Source organism: Lissotriton helveticus, chromosome 4_1, assembly GCF_964261635.1.
Source record: "Lissotriton helveticus chromosome 4_1, aLisHel1.1, whole genome shotgun sequence".
NCBI lineage: Eukaryota > Metazoa > Chordata > Amphibia > Caudata > Salamandridae > Lissotriton > Lissotriton helveticus.
In genome coordinates this window covers 1,614,011,516-1,614,031,086 of record NC_136063.1, presented here as the reverse complement: position 1 = coordinate 1,614,031,086, position 19,571 = coordinate 1,614,011,516, and the positions used below count along the sequence as shown (strand labels likewise).

General features: G+C 44.8%; 1 protein-coding gene across 1 annotated transcript in view; it reads left to right on the top strand.

Moving 5' to 3' along the window:
• Positions 1 to 19,571, top strand: part of BMPER (BMP binding endothelial regulator) — a 429,950-nt gene that overhangs the window by 137,581 nt on the left and 272,798 nt on the right. The window contains exon 4 of the mRNA XM_078688231.1: positions 2,402 to 2,484. Within this exon, the coding sequence (XP_078544357.1) occupies positions 2,402 to 2,484 (83 nt within the window). The remainder of the gene's footprint in view (positions 1 to 2,401; positions 2,485 to 19,571) is intronic.

The window sequence follows — 19,571 nt, the reverse complement described above, 5'->3', positions numbered from 1 at the left end:
AGAGAGATTCTGTCTTTCCTATACTTCCATAACGTCTTCAGAAAATAAAAATGTTGCCTTATAAATATCTTACCTGCTTATAACTGCTCATGTAAAAAAACATAGCAGAAGGAAAAAGCCAGGTTTTGTTTTCGTTTTTTAAACTGGAGGTTTAAATATGCTCTGTCTTCTGCCTTTCCTCTTGGGTGCTGGCTCGTGACAGCAGGCATTGTGGCTCACCTGTAATACGGAAATTAGAGATGGGTTTTATGCAGGGATTGCAGGGTGTCCTGTGTATTTTATTTCTGTAACAGTGTTGTTCTTATTATTGTTGCTATTTTACATATGTGATAGGAGATATTTTAATGGTCATGAGCTTGATGACAGATGACCTTCCCTTGGGTGAATGGTAACTCGCCCCCCATGTCTCACTGTCACAACCTCGCTTTGATAAAAAAAAACGTCCCCCACCCGTGCTGCGCACCGGGGGATTTACCGGTGCCCGCTACGGCCAGTCCGGCCCTGGCTGTTGTGCACCCAGATCACATTCTGTTGTACGATACCCATGTCTAATGGGCCCACCGTTGACAACATAGACACTAGATTAAATCCGAATTAAATTTGTGAATATAATGAAGTCAATACAGAGCGAATTGATAAGGTACTGCGGCTTTGGATCCTGATTAAATTGCATATCTGAAAAAAGGGCAAGCCCTCTGCTGCTGTCCGCCGTTTTCTCTCACTTCGGCATGGGCCATGGTGAGCAACTGGTCAGAGCCAGGCTAGTACTTCATGCATTGTAAGGTAGGGCTCCAAACTGCCAGAGATAATGTTACTGTTCCTTAAAAGGTATGTAAATGTTCTTGCTCCCACTGTGTTCAGCAGATATTGAAACAATGTGGGTTGTATGGTGCTGAGCCACAGAAATGACAACATGGATGTCAATTCGGGATAGCGAGGGAAGGCTAGTACTACCCCATGGTTGCCATTTGAGATTCATGGCTCTACCTTTGCTGTCTCTTGCCTCAGGACTCATATAAGCAGTAACTGTATTTGAAAGCAAACATGTGGCCAGATGTACTGTGAAAGTTGATTCGAAAAGTGGTTGCAAACTGGGTTATAACTTTTTTGCAAAAACTATTTTATTTTGTGAATCGACCTACATACCAATACGTTGGTCCATAAAATAACCAATCAAAAGGGGTCGCAGAACAACCTATCTAGTTAATATTCAGTAGGCAGGACATAATTTGTGCCCTCATGAGAATGGCTGCAACCACAGGGATGGTGGCCTGCAAGAGACAACATACCATCATTCCCGTGATTGCATTTCAAAATAGAAAGCTTTTTTTACAGCAGTCCGAGTTACTTAAAGAAACCAGATCTGTATTATAGCAAAACTAAATTTTGTTTTGAAAACCTTCTATGAGAGCAGACACTGCCAGACCACTACCTACACCCCCGAAGCAGCCACCCTGATTCCAAAAGACAGAAGCTCCAAAGGGGACCCATTTCCCTTTGTAAATCAGTTGTCATGGTTGCAAACGATTGATATATACCAAACCAACTTGCAGTTTGAAAGGAAAATCTAATACATGCCCCTTCTAAATTATGATTTGGTATTAATGTCAGAATCTATTTATGAGTTGGAAAAAGTTTTTCGACTCCCAAAATGCTTTCTGTACACATGAAGAAGTGATTTTGTGTGTCACTAAGCCTGTAATTTACTGAATTACACATATGCATCACAAAATCACTTAGTACATCTGGCTTCTAGAAAAGAAAGACAAAACATTTTAGAAATGTGTATGCAAAATAAATAGTTAGTCAGTTAAAAGTCAGACTTTCACCAATCACAAGAAAAGTGATGGTTGTCATTTGTGTACCTCAAGCTCTTCTCATAACCAAGCACAACATAATAATTTTCACGAAATATTGCAGTACTTGAAAGGAATGAAATGCCATAATCTAGACTGTTAACAGTGAGGAAGTGAATACATTCATTTGTTTAATTTAATTTAAAAAAGTTACAAAATTATGCACAATATATAATTTCACGAGCCTTCTTTGGTAAAAACATCAATATGTCAATGCACCTAATTAATTTAAAAATGATGCCATTATAAGCCAAAACCCCAAAATCATTAGAATACAGATGTTACAGCAGTCGTTGACTTTTGATCTCCCTTTTAGGCATGGGCTTAATCATTGCTCAGGAGTCCATAAAGTCTTAACAGTGAAATGGTGTATTTCAGTTTTTCAAAGGCATGTTACATTATAATTATTATAATTGGCTGAATATGTTTCTTGCAGAGCGCCATAATTCTCACTGTGGTGCAGGAGAGTTATATAAACTGTTACATAGAAAATAAAATGTTGTCCCTGCCTCTCAGAACTATTGTAATTAAGACATATATTACAGGTTGCAACATTGACGGAAACGTCTACAACAGCTCCATGAAATGGCGGATCCAATCCAATCCATGCACGCACCGTCGCTGTCAGGTAAGAGTAGAAGTTTTCAAATTACTCCCGACTGAGGATAAGTAAGGTGGTTTAATTGATGTTGAATTGCACTGCCATTCTGGTGACATTCCGCACTATGCACAAACTGTATTGTGTATATTAGAACATAAAAGTGGTTCTACAGTAGTACTATATATTTAGTTCGAAATACTATTCACAAACCTACAGGTGAAAACCTCCACCTCTACAATCCTTTCTTTGTGGAGAAATATGCCATGGTGGCAGAGATCTCCACATATGCCATGGTGGCAGAGATCTCCACACACCTTTGTATATGTTTTGGTAGTAAATGTGGGCGTGACAAAGTGAAGTGGCTGGAAAATGGGGAATTATTACTACTAGATGGAAGCGGTTTAGGAAGATTTAAAGAGGGGACATGCAAATACAAAACATACATCCACAAAAGAGTAAGACCACTGCTATTCACCAGCTACACTTCCAATGTTCCTACAGCCCTTAAGGTGTCAAATGTACTCCTGACCAGTTCACCTGATAGAAGCAAATGTTAAAATATTTCTTTTTGATCTATCCCTCATCTATGTCTATATCTATATATACATATAGTATAGAGTTACAACTAGGTGTAGAACATAATATGCATGTGAGTAAACATGCAGGCAGCACATTTGCTTTTGTGATATGGCTCCATTAACTTTTTATTGCTAACGTGCTTTTTTCGGTCTGGCTTGACAACTTAGCTTTCTGATGAACCTATATTTACCAAGTCTTTGAACTATGCATATCATCCAGGGGAGCATGCCACTCTCATCAAATGCTGTTGGCTATTGGGTGTATTGTTCTGCCTCTCAGGAAGTGCTTCCATTGCAGTGCCCAAAGTGTCTTTTTTTATAAATATCAAAGGTACAGAGCTACCCCAACATAACATGAGCATTTGTAAAGCGCACATTCCCCCCAAAAGGGGTATCTTGGCGCACATGCTTATTGTTACCCATCCCAATGGTACTCATTTTATCGACCTCAGATGGATTAAAGGCTGGGTGGACCCACTGGGATTTGAACCTATGACCATGAGATCAAACACATGCTCCTGCAGTGGATCCATTAGTCCACTGAGCCACAAGCCCCTACATATTAAATACTCTGTCATAGATGCAAAGCCTCACATTTACTCCTACCACATGTGTTATTAATGTTTTAACCAAGACTCACATTGAATTTGAATTTAAAACATTTGTAGAGCGCAACATACACCCTGCGGTTTCTTGGCGCTGTGTAGACAAGGTTAAGCAAAACGGAGCCGAGGATGGCTGGCCCAGGAAATAACATGAGGCACAATTTACAGAGGAAAAGCTTGTTTAAACAAAAAAGTTTTAAGGTCTTTGCGGAAAGAGGAATAATGGGAGGCGAATCGTAAATGGTCAGAGAGGGAGTTCCAGAAGGTAGGGGCCAGAGTTGAAAAATTGGCTCCTCCCCACTTTTTCCGTTTGTAGCGCGGAATTTGGAGGAGAGATTTGGACGATGATCGAAGCTCTCTGGCAGGAGCATATTCATTAATCAAGGAGGAAATAAAAGCGGGAGCAGAACCCTGGCGAGCCTGAAAAATCATACAACCAATTTTAAAAAGGGAACGTTCCTTGACAGGGAGCCAATGAAGCTCCTTAAGGAGAGGTGTAGAGTGATGAGAGCGCGAAAGACCATACACCAATCGTGCCGCTTGGTTCTGAACCATCTGGAGCTTCCGCAGGCTGTACGCAGGGATGCCGTTGTACAGGGCGTTGGCGTAATCCAGCCGCGAAATCACCAGAGCGGACATGATCAGTTTGAGTGCCAGAGGGGAAAAGAAACGAGAGACAGTGCGAATAGTGCGAAGAGTGAGGAAACAGGAGGAGACGACGGAGCTGATTTGTGAGTGTAAAGTGAGTTGGTTATTCACTTTAACACCCAGGGTTTTGACTGTGGAGGAAGGAGTGGGGGAAGGACCAAAAGAAGGGGGCCAAAAAAGAGAGTTCCAGGGACTGGGAGAACCACCTATGAGAACCAACTCGGTTTTGTCCGGGTTCAATTTAAGATGGTTGTGGTTCATCCAGTCCCTGATGAAAATCATAATAGACTGGAAGTTAGAAATAGAGTGGGGAGAAGAGGAAAGACTGAAAATGAGCTGGAGGTCATCCGCATAGTTATATACGGTGACCTCCAGCTGCTGGAGCGCAAAGATTAAAGGAAAGATGTATAGGTTAAAGAGTAAAGGAGAAAGTGAGGAACCCTGGGGAACACCACAGGTGACGTGGAGTGGGGTAGTCGTGAAGTCCCCCAGCCGAACCGCCTGGGTGCGGTCCCTCAGGAAGGACGATAGCCAGACCAGGGCTGAGCCCTCGATTCCCGCCGCTCTGACACGTGAAAGCAGGATGGTATGGTCCACCGTGTCAAAAGCGGCGGAGAGGTCGATGAGCACCAGCGCCTGATGTTTATTTTGGTCCATGCCATCCCTGAGGTTGTCCAGGACCGACACCACGACGGATTCGGTAGAGTGCCTAGGGCGGAAGCCGGCCTGACGAGACGCCAAGCCTCCGTTCACCTCTACATGGGCGCTGAGTACCGAGGTGACATGGCGGTTCGAGCACCTTCCCCAAATAGGGCAGTAGGGAAATGGGGCGATAGTTGGCTGGGGTGGACGGGTCAGCGCCGGGCTTCTTCAGAATGGGCACTATTGTGGCTGATTTAAGTGCGGGGATCACGACTCCCTGAGTAAGGGAGCTATTGAGGAAAGTGATTGGGGGCTGGGGGCAGGCAGAATAAATCTGTTGTAAAATTCGTGCCGGACAGATGTCTGCCGGAGAGCCAGATTTGACTTTAGGCAGCATCTCTAAAAATACTTCTTTGGTGAAGGGAGGAATGGAGGTGAGACGGGACTGGACAGTAGGGGGAAGAGGGTCAACAAAAATAGAAGAGGGGGGGGATATTTGCCTTGATAATTGCAATCTTATCCAGAAAATAAGAATTTAATTGGTCACACAGGGCCTGGGTAGGAGGGAATTGGGGTGAAGCCCTGTCCGAGTAGGCTAGATCGTTGACTATAGTGAAAATCTCCCTAGGTTTATTTTCAGCTGAATGAATTTTTGTGGAAAAATACAAAGTTTTGGTGGCTAAAATGGCTTTTTTGTACTCTATTAGCAATGAAGAATATTGGTTTTTCAATAAAGGACCATAATTTCTTCTCCACTGCCTCTCAGCTTGTCGAACGGCCAATTTTTGTTCCTTTAAGTCGTCACTGAACCACCTATTGGAGTCCTTGAGTCGTCGAGTTGAAATACGGCGTAATGGGGCGACCGAGTCGCAGCTTCCTGCAAGCCAGATGTTAATAGCGGTGGCTTGTAAATTGGAAGATAGACCTGAGAGATTAGTGGAGGAATTCAAAAGCAGGGAGGTCAGTGTAGGAAAATCAACCCGATTCCAATTCCGCGCCCAGGTGTTTTTGGCGTGCGGAGCCTTAGTGGCGGGGTTGAGAAGGAGAGAAAAAGAAATAAGGGCATGGTCAGACCAAGGGCAGGGAGATACAGACACGGGGGAAACAGAGAGGTTAAGGGACCAAACCTGGTCTAATGTATGACCATGAGAATGTGTGGGGACAAATATGTGAGGGACAAAATTCAAAGACTGGAGGGATTCAGTGAATTGTTTAGAAGGGGTACACTCTGAAGGGTCCGAAGGCCAGTAATTAAAATCGCCTAACACCAGGACAGAGGCGTAGTTGACCACCAGGGTGGCCAATAGGTCTTGAAATGCTGGCAGAAACAGAGGCGAAGGCTGGGGTGGACGGTACATTAAAAGACAGGTAATCGGAGGAGTAAAAGAGAAAGAGCGGACTACAAGGTATTCAGTAGAAGAGATGGGGGGGGGGGGGCAAAAATTGAAAATTATAGTCCGAGCGGGCAATTAAGGCTACGCCGCCACCAGTCCTGCCCGCTGGGCGGTCGGCGCGTAGAGCAACGTAGGAAGGGGGGAGAGCAGCCAAGAGAGCAGGTAAAGAAGAGTCACAGAACCAGGTTTCGGTCAAGAGCAGTAAGTCGGGCTTTTCAGAATCAAGCAGAACAAACAACTCATGGTGGTGTTTAACCGCTGACCTGGTATTGAGCAGAATGATGGATAAAGAAGGAGTGGGAGGAAGGGAACCAAGCAAAGAAGGAGGCGGTGGCAAAGATACAGGGGGGGAGATGAAGGAGTCAAGTGAGGCGATGTGGCAGCGGACTGACTCTGATAGCGGCCAGTGGCCCTCAAGAGTAGTGAGCTCCCCAGCAGAGTATGTTAAAAAATGGACATTACGGCGGGGCCCTGGGCCTGGTCGGCCGCGGACGGGCGCAGACGGGCTTGACTTATGCGCGACTTCGGCGCGAAGTCGGCGCTCCCGCTGCGCTCGTCCGCTGCGCCTCCTCCATATTGCCATTTTATACCTATGAGAGGGAACACTAGACCGCTAACCTGCAATGCCTGTAAGCAGGGCGGAAGTGGTGTTGCAGGCAGGCAGGAAGTGACGCTCCTCTGACTGACCCTCCGCGCAAACGGCACAGAGCCGGGGCGAAACGGGGTCACGAGCGTGGCAAAGTGAGGTAAGGTGAGATTGTGCGCTACACAAATCAAGTAAAATACAAGAGTGCTATTAAAATCAGCAATCAACATTCAGATCGATATTTAAAATTCCAGCAGCCTCAGCGAGCGTGCATCCGCAGCCTAGCTCGCCGCTTTTGTCACTGGCCGGGCGCTGGGAGCGAGAATAAATCTACTCCAGTTCGGCGACACTAGACCGCTAACCTGCAATGCCTGTAAGCAGGGCGGAAGTGGTGTTGCAGGCAGGCAGGAAGTGACGCTCCTCTGACTGACCCTCCGCGCAAACGGCACAGAGCCGGGGCGGAACGGGGTCACGAGCGTGGCAAAGTGTGGTAAGGTAAGATTGTGCGCTACACAAATCAAGTAAAATACAAGAGTGCTATTGAAATCAGCAATCAACATTCAGATCGATATTTAAAATTCCAGCAGCCTCAGCGAGCGTGCATCCGCAGCCTAGCTCGCCGCTTTTGTCCTACTTGAGTCATTATACACTTACATACAAGTATTAGGTTATTTAGTAGCTTTTGCCTACATGAGTCATTATACACTTACATTCAAGTATTAGGTTATTTAGTAGTTCTAACTTTGAACGCCAATTCTAATGTATGAGGTAAGATGCGCTTAGTTTTTCAGATGTGCCTGGTTTATGAAGTGATTTTGTGGGGAGTTTTCATGCTAATGCACTAATAACCAGAGAGAGTCAGAACCGATAAGTACAGGGATATCAAACTCAACCACAAATGGACTCAAAGAAACACATTCACTTCTGGTGGCATCTGAAACAATCACTAGCAGAGCAAGAGGAAGAGCCTTTGCGTGTAAAGGTTCAGCATATGTAATACAAAATCAATTTGAGTTGACCTACCAAAGCCCCATAAGAAAACATGTTAGACACCCATTCTCCAGTGCTAAGGAGATAAGTCATCTAAGCCCGGAAGTGATTTCTGGACATCCTAATATTTTTGTGCCAAACAGCTGGAGAGATTAAGAGGCAGAAGGCAGCATGGGACTATTTTCTAACTACTAATGAGAAGTGGTTGTGGAGGCATTGAAGGCAATGTGGATTGTGGGCGATTGTTATGACATCTCTTCTGGAAGATGTCACTATCAAGTATGGCCATCTGAGGTCCCAGGCACACTTAATTTGAAAATAACTGATGCTTGGAAACCGAAATGCTGTCTCGAAGGGTTTTAAAGGTATGTGAAGAGACAGTTCATGGGAAAATGACCTATGCTAAACCTTGGTATTCGTTTTAAAATATCTGTTGGGTGCTGATGCAGCTGTGGACTAATGCAGCTAAGTTATGCATCTAAAGTGAAAGTGCAGTGAAGAACAGACCTCCAGAATGTAAACGAGAAAAATTCAAATGATAGTTCAAAACTACCATGCATTCGACGGAGAATTTGAAACAGATCAAAATAATTGAAAGCCAAATCAAGCAAACAAACAACCAATGGTACAATTGGAGGCAGTTCTTGAAGAGTCTCTCTAGAAATTAGTTTAGAGGAATAACTTCCATAGAGGTACTGAACTGGGACCAGTGTGATAGCAATAAAGCTGTCCTGAAAGCAATACACCAGTTCCATTTGGAAGCAAAGACAATATTTATATACTGTGCAATAGGGCATAATGCTTATAATAACCTTGCATTTGTAAAGCGCACAGCTACCTCCGAAGTTGTTTCCCAGTGCTGGGGGCCCTCGGAAAGATTAAGTGAGCTATTGCACAGAATCACATGTGCTGGGTTGTCCTGCCACCGGCACCAGGGATCGAACCATGAACCGTGGTCCAGAGTCAGGCACCCTGGCCGCTGTGCCACACCTCTTCCTCTTACTGACAGATGAGGCCGGCACAGGTTAGAGTGGTTGGACGGTGCAGGGGCAGGCAGGGGGGGGGGAGTTGACAGACGATGCAACAGGGCAAATAAACTAAATAAATAAATAAAGTTGCTTACCTTGAGGCTCGCGTGACTCGGTGAGCGCAAGGTAAGTGATCTTATTTATTTTACCTATCCAGTTGCCTGTGGCCTCCCCCATTGCTCTTACCTGTACCCGCGCGCGTGCTTACCAAACATGGTAAATGCCGCCTATTCCAAGTTTTCCAGGTGGAAATGCAGTATAACAGGTGGAGCTGGTGTTCACCACTAGGTTTTTGAAGATTTCCTTCTTTCCAGCTTTTTTCCACTGATAAATTTCAACAGATTTTGGCAAAATCTGTCAGTGAAAAGTTGCAAGACTGCAATGATTACAGCACTATTCAGAATTCAAATTCATGCACAAATATGCATTTCTGTATAGATAGAAACGTGCCGCATTAGTTGTAATCAAGACCAAAGTATTATTTACCTTGGTCAAAAAGTTTACAACAAGTGCGTAGCATGCATGTAGAAACTGGGTGGATATTATCTTGCATTCTTTCTGGAATTCTCAATCAGAAAGGAAACAAACCATCTGCTAAAAAAGCCCAGGAAAATTAAACATGTTACATATCTTTGAGAGTATATGACTCACAACCTCTGAAATGCCATATAGCCAGCCAGTCTAATATTAAAGAAACAGACAAAAGACCAATCCATTCAATCATATGACTGAGATTCTAGATGCCACATACATCAACCTATAACACCAAGAGGTAAATCTCCAGCTGTGGATAAACAGACTTATCTTGTTTCTCTACAACCTTCACTACCAGGTTTTTCTAAACCTACAGTGATACAGTTCCTGCAATTTATGTAACTTCCTTGACGTCATTGTTACACAGAAGGAAAACAACAAACTATAATCATGCTCAGTTCTACTCAATAGCAGAATGGGAGATATCTGGCGCGTTGTTGAATGCAGCACAAAAATAAATAAATACAACCATTTAATTACATTGTAATACTTTAGATCTAGTAAATGGTAACATTGTGTAATATTTTGAAATGTAATACGTTTTAAAAACACAAGCATTATGCAAATTGCCAGAAGTAGCTCACCCCATATCTACCAAAGTCATGCAAATATTTTTTAACTCATTTCCTAAAGTCAGGCTGTGAACATTGACGGAGCAGACCCTCCGGGGCACACAGTTCCTGTAAGAACTGTTCGGCTTGAACAAGTCTGCCACAAGTGAAACATTACATGAAAAGCATAAGAAAAATACAAGCTATGCAAACTACTTGAACCATAATAATGGAGGTGTGCGCAAGACTTCACGTCTGTAAAAAACACAAAACCTAGGCCTATTTAGCTAGGTTGTTAGCATTCTGCAGCCCAAATTACAATGTAATATGCTTGACAAATGTTATAGTGTAAGAATGAATTAAGAATATGAGCTAATGCACCTGCTGCGGCAATCTTTATGCAAATCCTAGGCCACAGGTTGCAATCACAGTAAATAGATCAACGAATTAACAGCTTTATTTTTATTCAATTTATTTAATTATAGCAGCAGAAAAATATGTGTGTGTAGCAGGTGAAGCTCTCCATTAGGCTACTTTGTTAGGATGGAACCCATGACCTCAAGATTGCACAAGGTGGCTGCAACAGATACAAAAATCCTACAAAAATCTTTACTACCACTCAGGTTAGGCTGCAGACCTCAGACTAAATTTAAAACGACAGACATTAGTGTGTTAAACCGCTTACTAAATTGCAAGTATAATTATCCAGGGCTGCTACCATTCCACAAATCAATAAACTTTTGTCTTTCTCTCACATTCCCTCACCCGTCACACCGCCAATTGCTGTGAACCAAAACATGAGAACCACAACTCTCTGGTCTTCATGCAGAACATGAAAACACTTCAAATATACATTTAAAACAAAGACATCCTTCCAACCACACATCCTCCTGGAGATTACTTGCTAGCCCAGACGTAAGTGCTCCTGTGCCCCACGGAAGGCTCTTTAGACCAATGCAAATACTACGATACAAGACAATACAATACTGAAGAGATCCATGGATAACCTCTAGGTTACAGGTTACATTCACCATTAAATACGTTTGAGCACCTAATACAGTAATGCAAGTGTAATTTGCAGGACACTCGTTGCAATCAAGGAGAGTAAACAGTTTGCAAATCTATGTGTAATGGGTGCGACACAAGTAGCACACCAAGAAAGATGGGTCAGAGGGTTCAGACACCACCTTTATAAATGTATGAAACTTGCAGTTCAACGGTTCAGATTCCATGGGAGTCCACTTTGCCTTTCTTCATCTGAATAGTACCCTGTGGTACACTCATTTGGTGAAGGCCCACAGTCAACTTGCTGCTGATATATGGTGACAAGCGTTGGCTCACTTCCCTCTTTGCACTATCTGGTGAGGAGGATTAGTGCAGTTAGTGTTAGTGATATATATTTTTAGTGTTGGCAGGTGAAGGCCTGTATGATGTTTGCTTGCCAACCCTCAGTGGCTCAAAATACTGCCCTCTGACCCACTTCCTTGGGGTCAATGCCAGTCCTGCTGTCTGGACTCTAAGGCAGAGGTCTCACTTCATTTCTCTGTCTTCCCCCGTGGCACATACCATCCACTGCAGTAACAAAACTTGAGCCCCCCCCTGCAAACTACATGAAGCCCCCCCCCACCCCACCCCAGACTGAGTCAGGAGCTCTCAGACCAGTGTACTGTGCTGAAAAGGGCCCCTGGATTTCGGGGGCCTCCGCACCACAGGGGCTGCGATGCCAGTGCTACCACCAGTCTTGCCACCTGCTCAATTGTGATCCTGCTCAGCTTCAGTGTCGTAAACCCAGCCAACTGGGAGACCAATGCCTGAGAAGCATTGTGGTGACATCAAGCAGGAGCCACTTGGCAGGCACTGCAGCAGACTCCTCTCAAGAACTCACCGCCAGGCCCTTGAATGCTAACTGCACTACATGCACTGTTCCATTCTCTGCTGGGATGTGGTGCAGACGGCAGTAGGCTGTGATGTCATGTGTTAGCAGCTTCTGCACTACCCCACAGGTGCAGTACCACCACTCTTCTCCAACCACCTTGTGCCTGGCTTGGTGCCTTGACTGAGTACACTGCTCAACCTCTATCTCTCAAGCTGGACTTCAAGCAATGAGCAGGATAAAGTTTTGAGGAGGAGGTATGCACATGCCCCTGTACGTACTGAGCTTAGATATGCCTCTTGTGGTCCCAGTGCACATTTAACGCGTTAACCGCGGTGGTTTTTCCACCGCGGTGTGGGCGTTCTGTAGAGTGGGCGGGGCTGCGTCGGCCATTGGCCGACGGCAGCACGCAAGGGGTTAAATATCTATCCTCCTTATCCCATGGTATGCTGTACCTACCTTTCTGTTGCCATTTGACTTGTGACTCAATACCTCTTTGCTGCTTTGTCCCTATCTTTTTTTTATTTATAAAGTTTTGCATATCTTGATTTCTAACTCACATCGCACACTGCCAACATCTCTCTGACACCTCTCACAGTCACACTACTAACAAACAGCTTTCTCAAACCTCTTCTTGCAGACTAGCAGTTTCAAACTACTAAAATTACTCTCACCCATTGTACAGAGTAGCAGAGTGATAATGAAAATGGTAAGAAATGCTTAAGCCATTAGCTCTGGGTTATAACTGAAAATGGAAGTCAGATCTATCAGCTTGACCAATGCTTGCTTGTTTTGTGAAGTTTTTTTTCTTCTGCTTGTATTTCTCTGCATGTAGTCAGATGTGTCTCCTCAATTGTCTCAGCACTAGGAAGTCTCAGAGTTCTTTGGATATTATATTAATGTGTCTTTGCACAGCAGAAGGCTCTAGTCACAATCATGAAGATGCAAACTTATCATATGAATGTTGTGCTGATGGCAGGGCTATGCTCAGGGGGTCCTAATGCAGGGCCACTGGAAATAAGCGATTCTGCAGCCACAGTGCTTTCTGCATGGTAATGAATTCACCACATTTGCTATGTATTCCTTAATCTGCTGCTTAATTTGCAGATTTTAACAACAACAAAAATGATTTTAGCACAAATGAATCATAACTTACTAAAGTGCATTGCCAGGCAGAGGAATGCCCTTTGCCAGAGCTCACTGGCAACTTTTAGTTGCTTATTGCTTTATTTGGCAGTTAAACGGGTATTAATGAGGTGAAACCTTTGCCCAGACAGTGTTAACAGGTGTAAAACTGGCAAAATAATGTGCCAGGAATAGTGTACAGCTAGTCCTGCTTGTATGAAATGTAGATGTAAATGTCTAGACGTCAAAAATGCACAAGGAATGTTTGCCCCTGAAGCATGCAGTGATCTGCGATCTGCAGGTCATAGGTTTGATGAGTGGCTCAGCCTTCCATTCTTCCAAAATTGAGCACCATTAATTTGGGTAATACTACCAGCTGTAATTTACATGGCTTAGAAATTGCAGAATTGAGGTATGAAGTGCTGTATAAAAAACAGATTACATTTTATCACAGACAAAAAACACTATTCAAAGGCTTGTATCACTAAACTGCAAAGCAAATTGAATCATAACAATTCTGATTGAAACAGACCTCGGTATTTATATTCTTTGTTCAGGGTACGGGTTGGAATAATGGAGTTTTAGTGACTATTCACTGTCGGGTGTGTTGCAGGGCCAGACTGGGTATGCAAAAATCCCCTGGCACTGGGGGAGTGGTGGTGGGGGGGAGTGTTTGTGGAAAACACTGCAGTAGCTTTTGCTAGTTGTGGCCAATATTGTGGCCTCTAGTGACAAAAACTGCCCCCAGGGGTCCAAAACCAGTCTCTACCCTGGCAGCCCACCGGGGAAATGCCCTGTGCCCGCTATGGCCAGTCTGGCCCTGGTGTGTTGTAGTACTTGTGTTTACAGGTCCGGAGATTTGACAGTGGCCATTCATTGAGCAGTATTCCACTGAAAATATGCTATATTGCAACACCATTTTGCTCCACGTCTTTCCTATTTAAAAGCAAAGGATAACCGTTGAATAGCTGCAGTGCTATCAGGGAGTGCCTCTGCCAGAGACACGCAGTGCTGTTTGTGGTTGGGCAGCGAGATGCAGACACAATAATTCCATCTGTCTACCATGAAATGTATTAACGGTGAAAGGCTGTAGTCTCTAGAGGTTGCAGCTGGAATATTCACCTCAGCTGAAACTGGTCCTGGGATATCTGCCTGTGGGAAAAAATGAACTTGTGTTTTAACTAAGCCACTTCTGGGAATGTTCTCCGGGCACTGACACTGAAGTCAGCAGAAAAGAGTTATTTTGCTGAATACAATTTTGGAATTGTTCTGAATTCCGAACACTGTCTCTCTGAAACAAGCTTTCCAAAGCTGTCAGCTTAGTCTGCAGAAACAAATGGGGTTTATTGCCTTAGGTTATCAAAATGGCAATGCGTGCTTCTAAAACGGCAATGCATGCTTCTAAAATGGCATTGCATGCTTCTAAAATGGCAGTCCATTCTTCTAAAATGGCAATGCATGTTTCTAAAATGGCATTGCATGCTTCTAAAATGGCAATCCATTCCTCTAAAATGGCAATGCATGTTCCTAAAATGGCATTTCATGCTTCTAAAATGGCAATCCATGCTTCTAAAATGGCAATCCATTCTTCTAAAATGGCAATGCATGCTTCTAAAATGGCAATGCATGCTTCTAAAATGGCAGTCCATTCTTCTAAAATGGCAATGCATGTTTCTAAAATGGCATTGCATGCTTCTAAAATGGCAATCCATTCTTCTAAAATGGCAATGCATGTTTCTAAAATGGCATTTCATGCTTCTAAAATGGCAATGCATGCTTCTAAAATGGCAATCCATTCTTCTAAAATGGCAATGCATGCTTCTAAAATGGCAATCCATTCTTCTAAAATGGCAATGCATGCTTCTAAAATGGCAATGCATGTTTCTAAAATGGCATTGCATGCTTCTAAAATGGCAATCCATTCTTCTAAAATGGCAATGCATGTTTCTAAAATGGCATTTCATGCTTCTAAAATGGCAATGCATGCTTCTAAAATGGCAATCCATTCTTCTAAAATGGCAATGCATGCTTCTAAAATGGCAATGCATGCTTCTAAAATGGCAATTACTTCAAAGAGTATTCCTACACAGTGTTAGAAACGTGCAATGCACCACAGGAGTGTGCAAGGATTTGCAACACTCTAAGAATAATAGCATTTTGTCACTTGACGGGGCCATTAAATACTGAAAAGCTTTACTAAGGCCAATGGGTCTTGCCTTTAAAGCCAATGCAGACATAAACTCTGCTAGGGCTTTTTTTGCTGTTGTTTATTGTGCCATTCCAAAAAGGAAAAAATGCTTCTTTGTTGTTGCTGAACAACTTAGGCAAAAAGAAAAAGAAAAAAGTTGAAAGATTTGTACTTCTGCATGTGTCATCATGCATGCGTGCTTATGCATTGTGAGGTTATGGCAGCCTGCCTGCATCACGAACATATGCTTGTGTGTCTCCACAAATGTGCTCCCATATGCATAATGCAATTGCTGTTTTTTTCTTATTTACCACTCTAAGACGCCGAACTGTAAGGGACAGGGAAATATGTCAACGTTGCCAAGCAGTGGGAGTAGAGGGACTATTAAGTAGTTTAGAACAAGAGAAATAGAGGTGCAGTTGTTAAAAATGTTTTTTAAAAATCCAACAGGGGAGCAATGGCATAACCGTTTGGTGATGGGGAAACAACGTTGAAAACGTGGTTCAGAATGTGAGGAGGGAGGCAGCACATGAGGGGAAGAGCACGAAAACATACACAATCATCCAATAAGAACACAGTAACAAGCATTTACAATGCAATGGTTTTGCCTTTGTTAAAGTTTGAGCTATTGGCAATGCTCTTGACATTATTTTTATTTATGTTTTTTGTTTTAACATAAATAAATGGCATTGTCATTTGCAATGCCACTAGCTTTATCTTTCGCAAATGACACCCACAAACACCTACAGAGAGGTCCCCCAACACACACCCACACAGAGCCCCCCCACACACTGCGAGCCCCCCACACTGCGAGGCCCCCCACACACTGCGAGCCCCCCACACACACTGCGAGCTCCCTCCACACACTGCAAGCCTTCTCCACAAAAGAAATACAAATACTACACAGCTAGGGGAGCAAATGAGAAGCAGGTTGGGGGGTATTTGATGAGGGTGAAGCAGCACAAAATGAGACAAATTAATGACCTAAGTACTATATTTCTTAAAAACTGAGATCTATATTGTCCAGCTGTCATTTTAGAATTGGCGACAGTGACTGTAGGTACAGTTAAAACGAAAGACCCACATGAAATGTTTTCTACTGATTACTAGTAACTTTTACATCATTTGACAACATTTTCCATCCTTAAAAAAAAAGGAAAATATATGCCTCAGAGATGGTTCCCAAACAGCTTTGCGCACGCTTGTCAAATGATGGCGTGTTTGATATTACACTACATTTTCCATAAAAGACGGCATTTAATCCAATTTAGTCGGTTTCATTTGAAAAAAACCCCAAATAAAACCTAATTGAATAAGAGGGTTCATGAGTCAGAATCTGGCTGGCTCTGTCAGTCAGCTCACACAGCAATTCCCTGTTTGTGAACCACTTTATGGAAAGAGAAGACAGTGGGTGACGTTTCAGGAGAATGGGCATGCTGCCTCCTAGGAAGACTGGAACAAATCCTATGTCAAGTGTGAAGAGTGCCCTTTGTCTAAAAAATAAATAGTTATGTTTGACCAGAAGGCCGGCAAACTCAAATTAGTTTCTTTGAGTCAACATGCACGTTTTCTTTCCCATGAAATGCCGCCCATTCAATCAGCACTAGTACTGAAGCAGAGAAACACGGTTTGGGGAGCGCTTCACAGTCTTTGTGTATGCGTTTTGTGTCTGAGTGAGGGAACCACAAAGCTCAAACGTGTTTTGTGGTTATGCAAACATGAATGATTGTCAATTGCACGTGGATTGTGTTGTAGGGGGTATCCGGTTGCCAATCCACAAAATGGCTCCATATACTGTATGGTTGTGGACTGACTGTAATGATTAATTATACATCTGTGTGGGTAGTCTGCTATCGCCTCGTCGCAGTATACGCATATAGCATGCAAACGAGGGCCCAGCTCTGTTTACACTACACAGAGAGAGCGAACGCCGAGGCAGCCTTCGTGGACCCGGCAAGCTTGAACCCCTCCGCAACAGCATTTTATCAAACGTCGTGGGGCAGGCCAAGGGCAACAGTTTTCACTTGGGCAGGGCACGTGCAAGCATAACGGCCGATGTGAGCTTTCCTATGTGCAAGAACAGATGCGAGTGCAGGGAGGACACTGCCAGTGCTGACTGCAGACTAGGGTTAACATCTTCAAGCGGCTCGTGCCTTCACCAGAGGTCCCTCCCTGGTACTTACCTCAGTAAATTAAACCCTCCTTTGGGCATAGTCTTTACCCCCCTGCTAGCTGTTTGGCTGATTAACAGGTCACCAAGGGCACTCATTAGTTATTCCATTTTCTTGCTCACTCTACGTGGGCTCAATGCATTTCTGCGGGGACTCGAGTTATGTGCGATGCTGGACATCAATAGCAAAGACCGCAGTAGAGCGCCTACTGGCATTTGAGATTATGTAGCGCTATACAAGGTCTTTCATGTGTTCATAAAAGTGAGCAGGGTCGACAGCCCTAGATGCCAGGTTATGACGCGACAGAAGGTAAAATACACTCATTTCACACTAACAGACTGCTCCGATTATTCATTAACAAGAATTACACCAGGGGCAGACCTTCGGGTCCGTGACGTGCACTCTTGAGCCCAACAGAACAGTACCTTTGATACGGGGTTGCGGCGTGCGGCGCTGGAGCGGGGCCTAGGGGGGGAAGGGGAGGGAGGGGGGGGGCTCTGCGAGCTGTCAGGGGCGATGCGGGAAGTGCACTTTAGAGCGGCCCGTAGTCCTTTGAACAGGGTAGCTCCTCTGTGTGGCGCAGCCTCGGGGATTCCCTCTGGTGCGGGGTGGGTAAATACACTTTGCCGGCGTTGTGACACGGGCCGGATACCGGGGAGCAGGCAAGAAGGGGAGGCGGCGCTCAAGGGCACGCACCTTTTAATCTGCTCACTCGGGTCCCGGGAGCTCGTGGGGGGCTGCAAGGCGGGCGGTGCACTTCTCCTCGGAGATGGGTGGAGGCAGGGTGCGGGGCGGCCCCTGAGGACACGGTGTGGCGGCGGCTGCGATCAGCGGCGGCACACGGGTCAGGGCGGCCACGGCACGGCTCCAAGCACAAGGAGGCCGAGTTGGAAAGCCGGGACTTGGGGGCGGGGGAGGGGGGGAGACTCGCGCGGGGGTTAAAAAGTAATTTTTTTTTAAAATAAGAAAACTTACCTGACTGCCCGTGTCCGCGTCAGAGCAGAGGAAGCAGCTCTAGTGATGACGCGGCGGAGGCTCGGACGGCTGGGCCAATCCCAGCGCGGCCCTGGCTGGAGGCGGACGGCTGCTTCCTTCGGCTGGGGAACTCGGCTTCGGGGGCCGGGGGGAAACAAATGGACAATGCCGGGTGGGCACCGGCTTTAGAGGTCAGCAAAAGCCTCCACGCCATGTAAGTGAGGCTCCTTCTCCTTCAGGCGGGTGCTGGCAATGCCGGACCAGATTCGGGGGCGTTCCCGGCTTTCAGCTGACGTCGCGTGACGTCGGCAAAAGCCAAAGAATCTCGGGAACGCCCCCGAATCTGGTCCGGCATTGACGGACAGGCCCCTCGTCCAATGGCTAGGCTCCATTTATGGAGCCAGCCAATGAATGACGAGGGCCGACCCAAAGCCACACTACAGTTCTCATCAGGATTTCGCCTGCGCGAAAAAGATGCGCAGAGCGCATCTTTTCGCCAGGCAAAACCTAAAAAGGGAATGCTCCGAAAGTGGGACAGGAATGAAGAAGGAGGGAAGCCATTCAATAGGAATCAGAGAAGGGAGATAGACAAGAAAGCCACCCAATCAAGAGAAAGGGGCTGGGCCACAGCCCACTACACATATATGTTTGAATGCATTAAAGAAAATAGGTCTTCCACAACAGTGGGATTTCCGCAACAGTTAAAAACTGTCTATAAGCAAGAAGACAAAGTGTCATTTTTTGTTTGGGTCATGTGCAGTCATTTGTGCCATTGGTGTTAGCTGGCACGCTAAGACTGCTGCCTTACCACATGTAATGGAGGTGGCAGCACCAGAGAGTTGCAATTTTCTTAAAACAATCCATAACGACGCCTTCATGGCATGCAATGTGAATTTCATGTTAAGGTATTTGCCGGACCTTTTAGAAAAGAGTGGGCGGAAGTGACTGTACCATTGCGATGTAAAGCTTTACACCTAGAGTAGCAATTCCTTTGGGGGGAAAAGGGGTTTCTTTCATCTTGTAGTAAATCCCAAAACATAAAGGACCGGACTGTAAGCATGGGTGGAATCAGTCGCAGATGAACTTTTAAGTCATGGGTTTGCAAGAAGAGGAGTCTAATGTTTGTGTGGATGTCTCCTGGGCCGAATGGGTTGAGGAGATGAGAGATTTCCAGCACCCAAACGGTTTAAGTCAGTGGGCTGTCTGCTTAAAATTGTGGCTTTGTA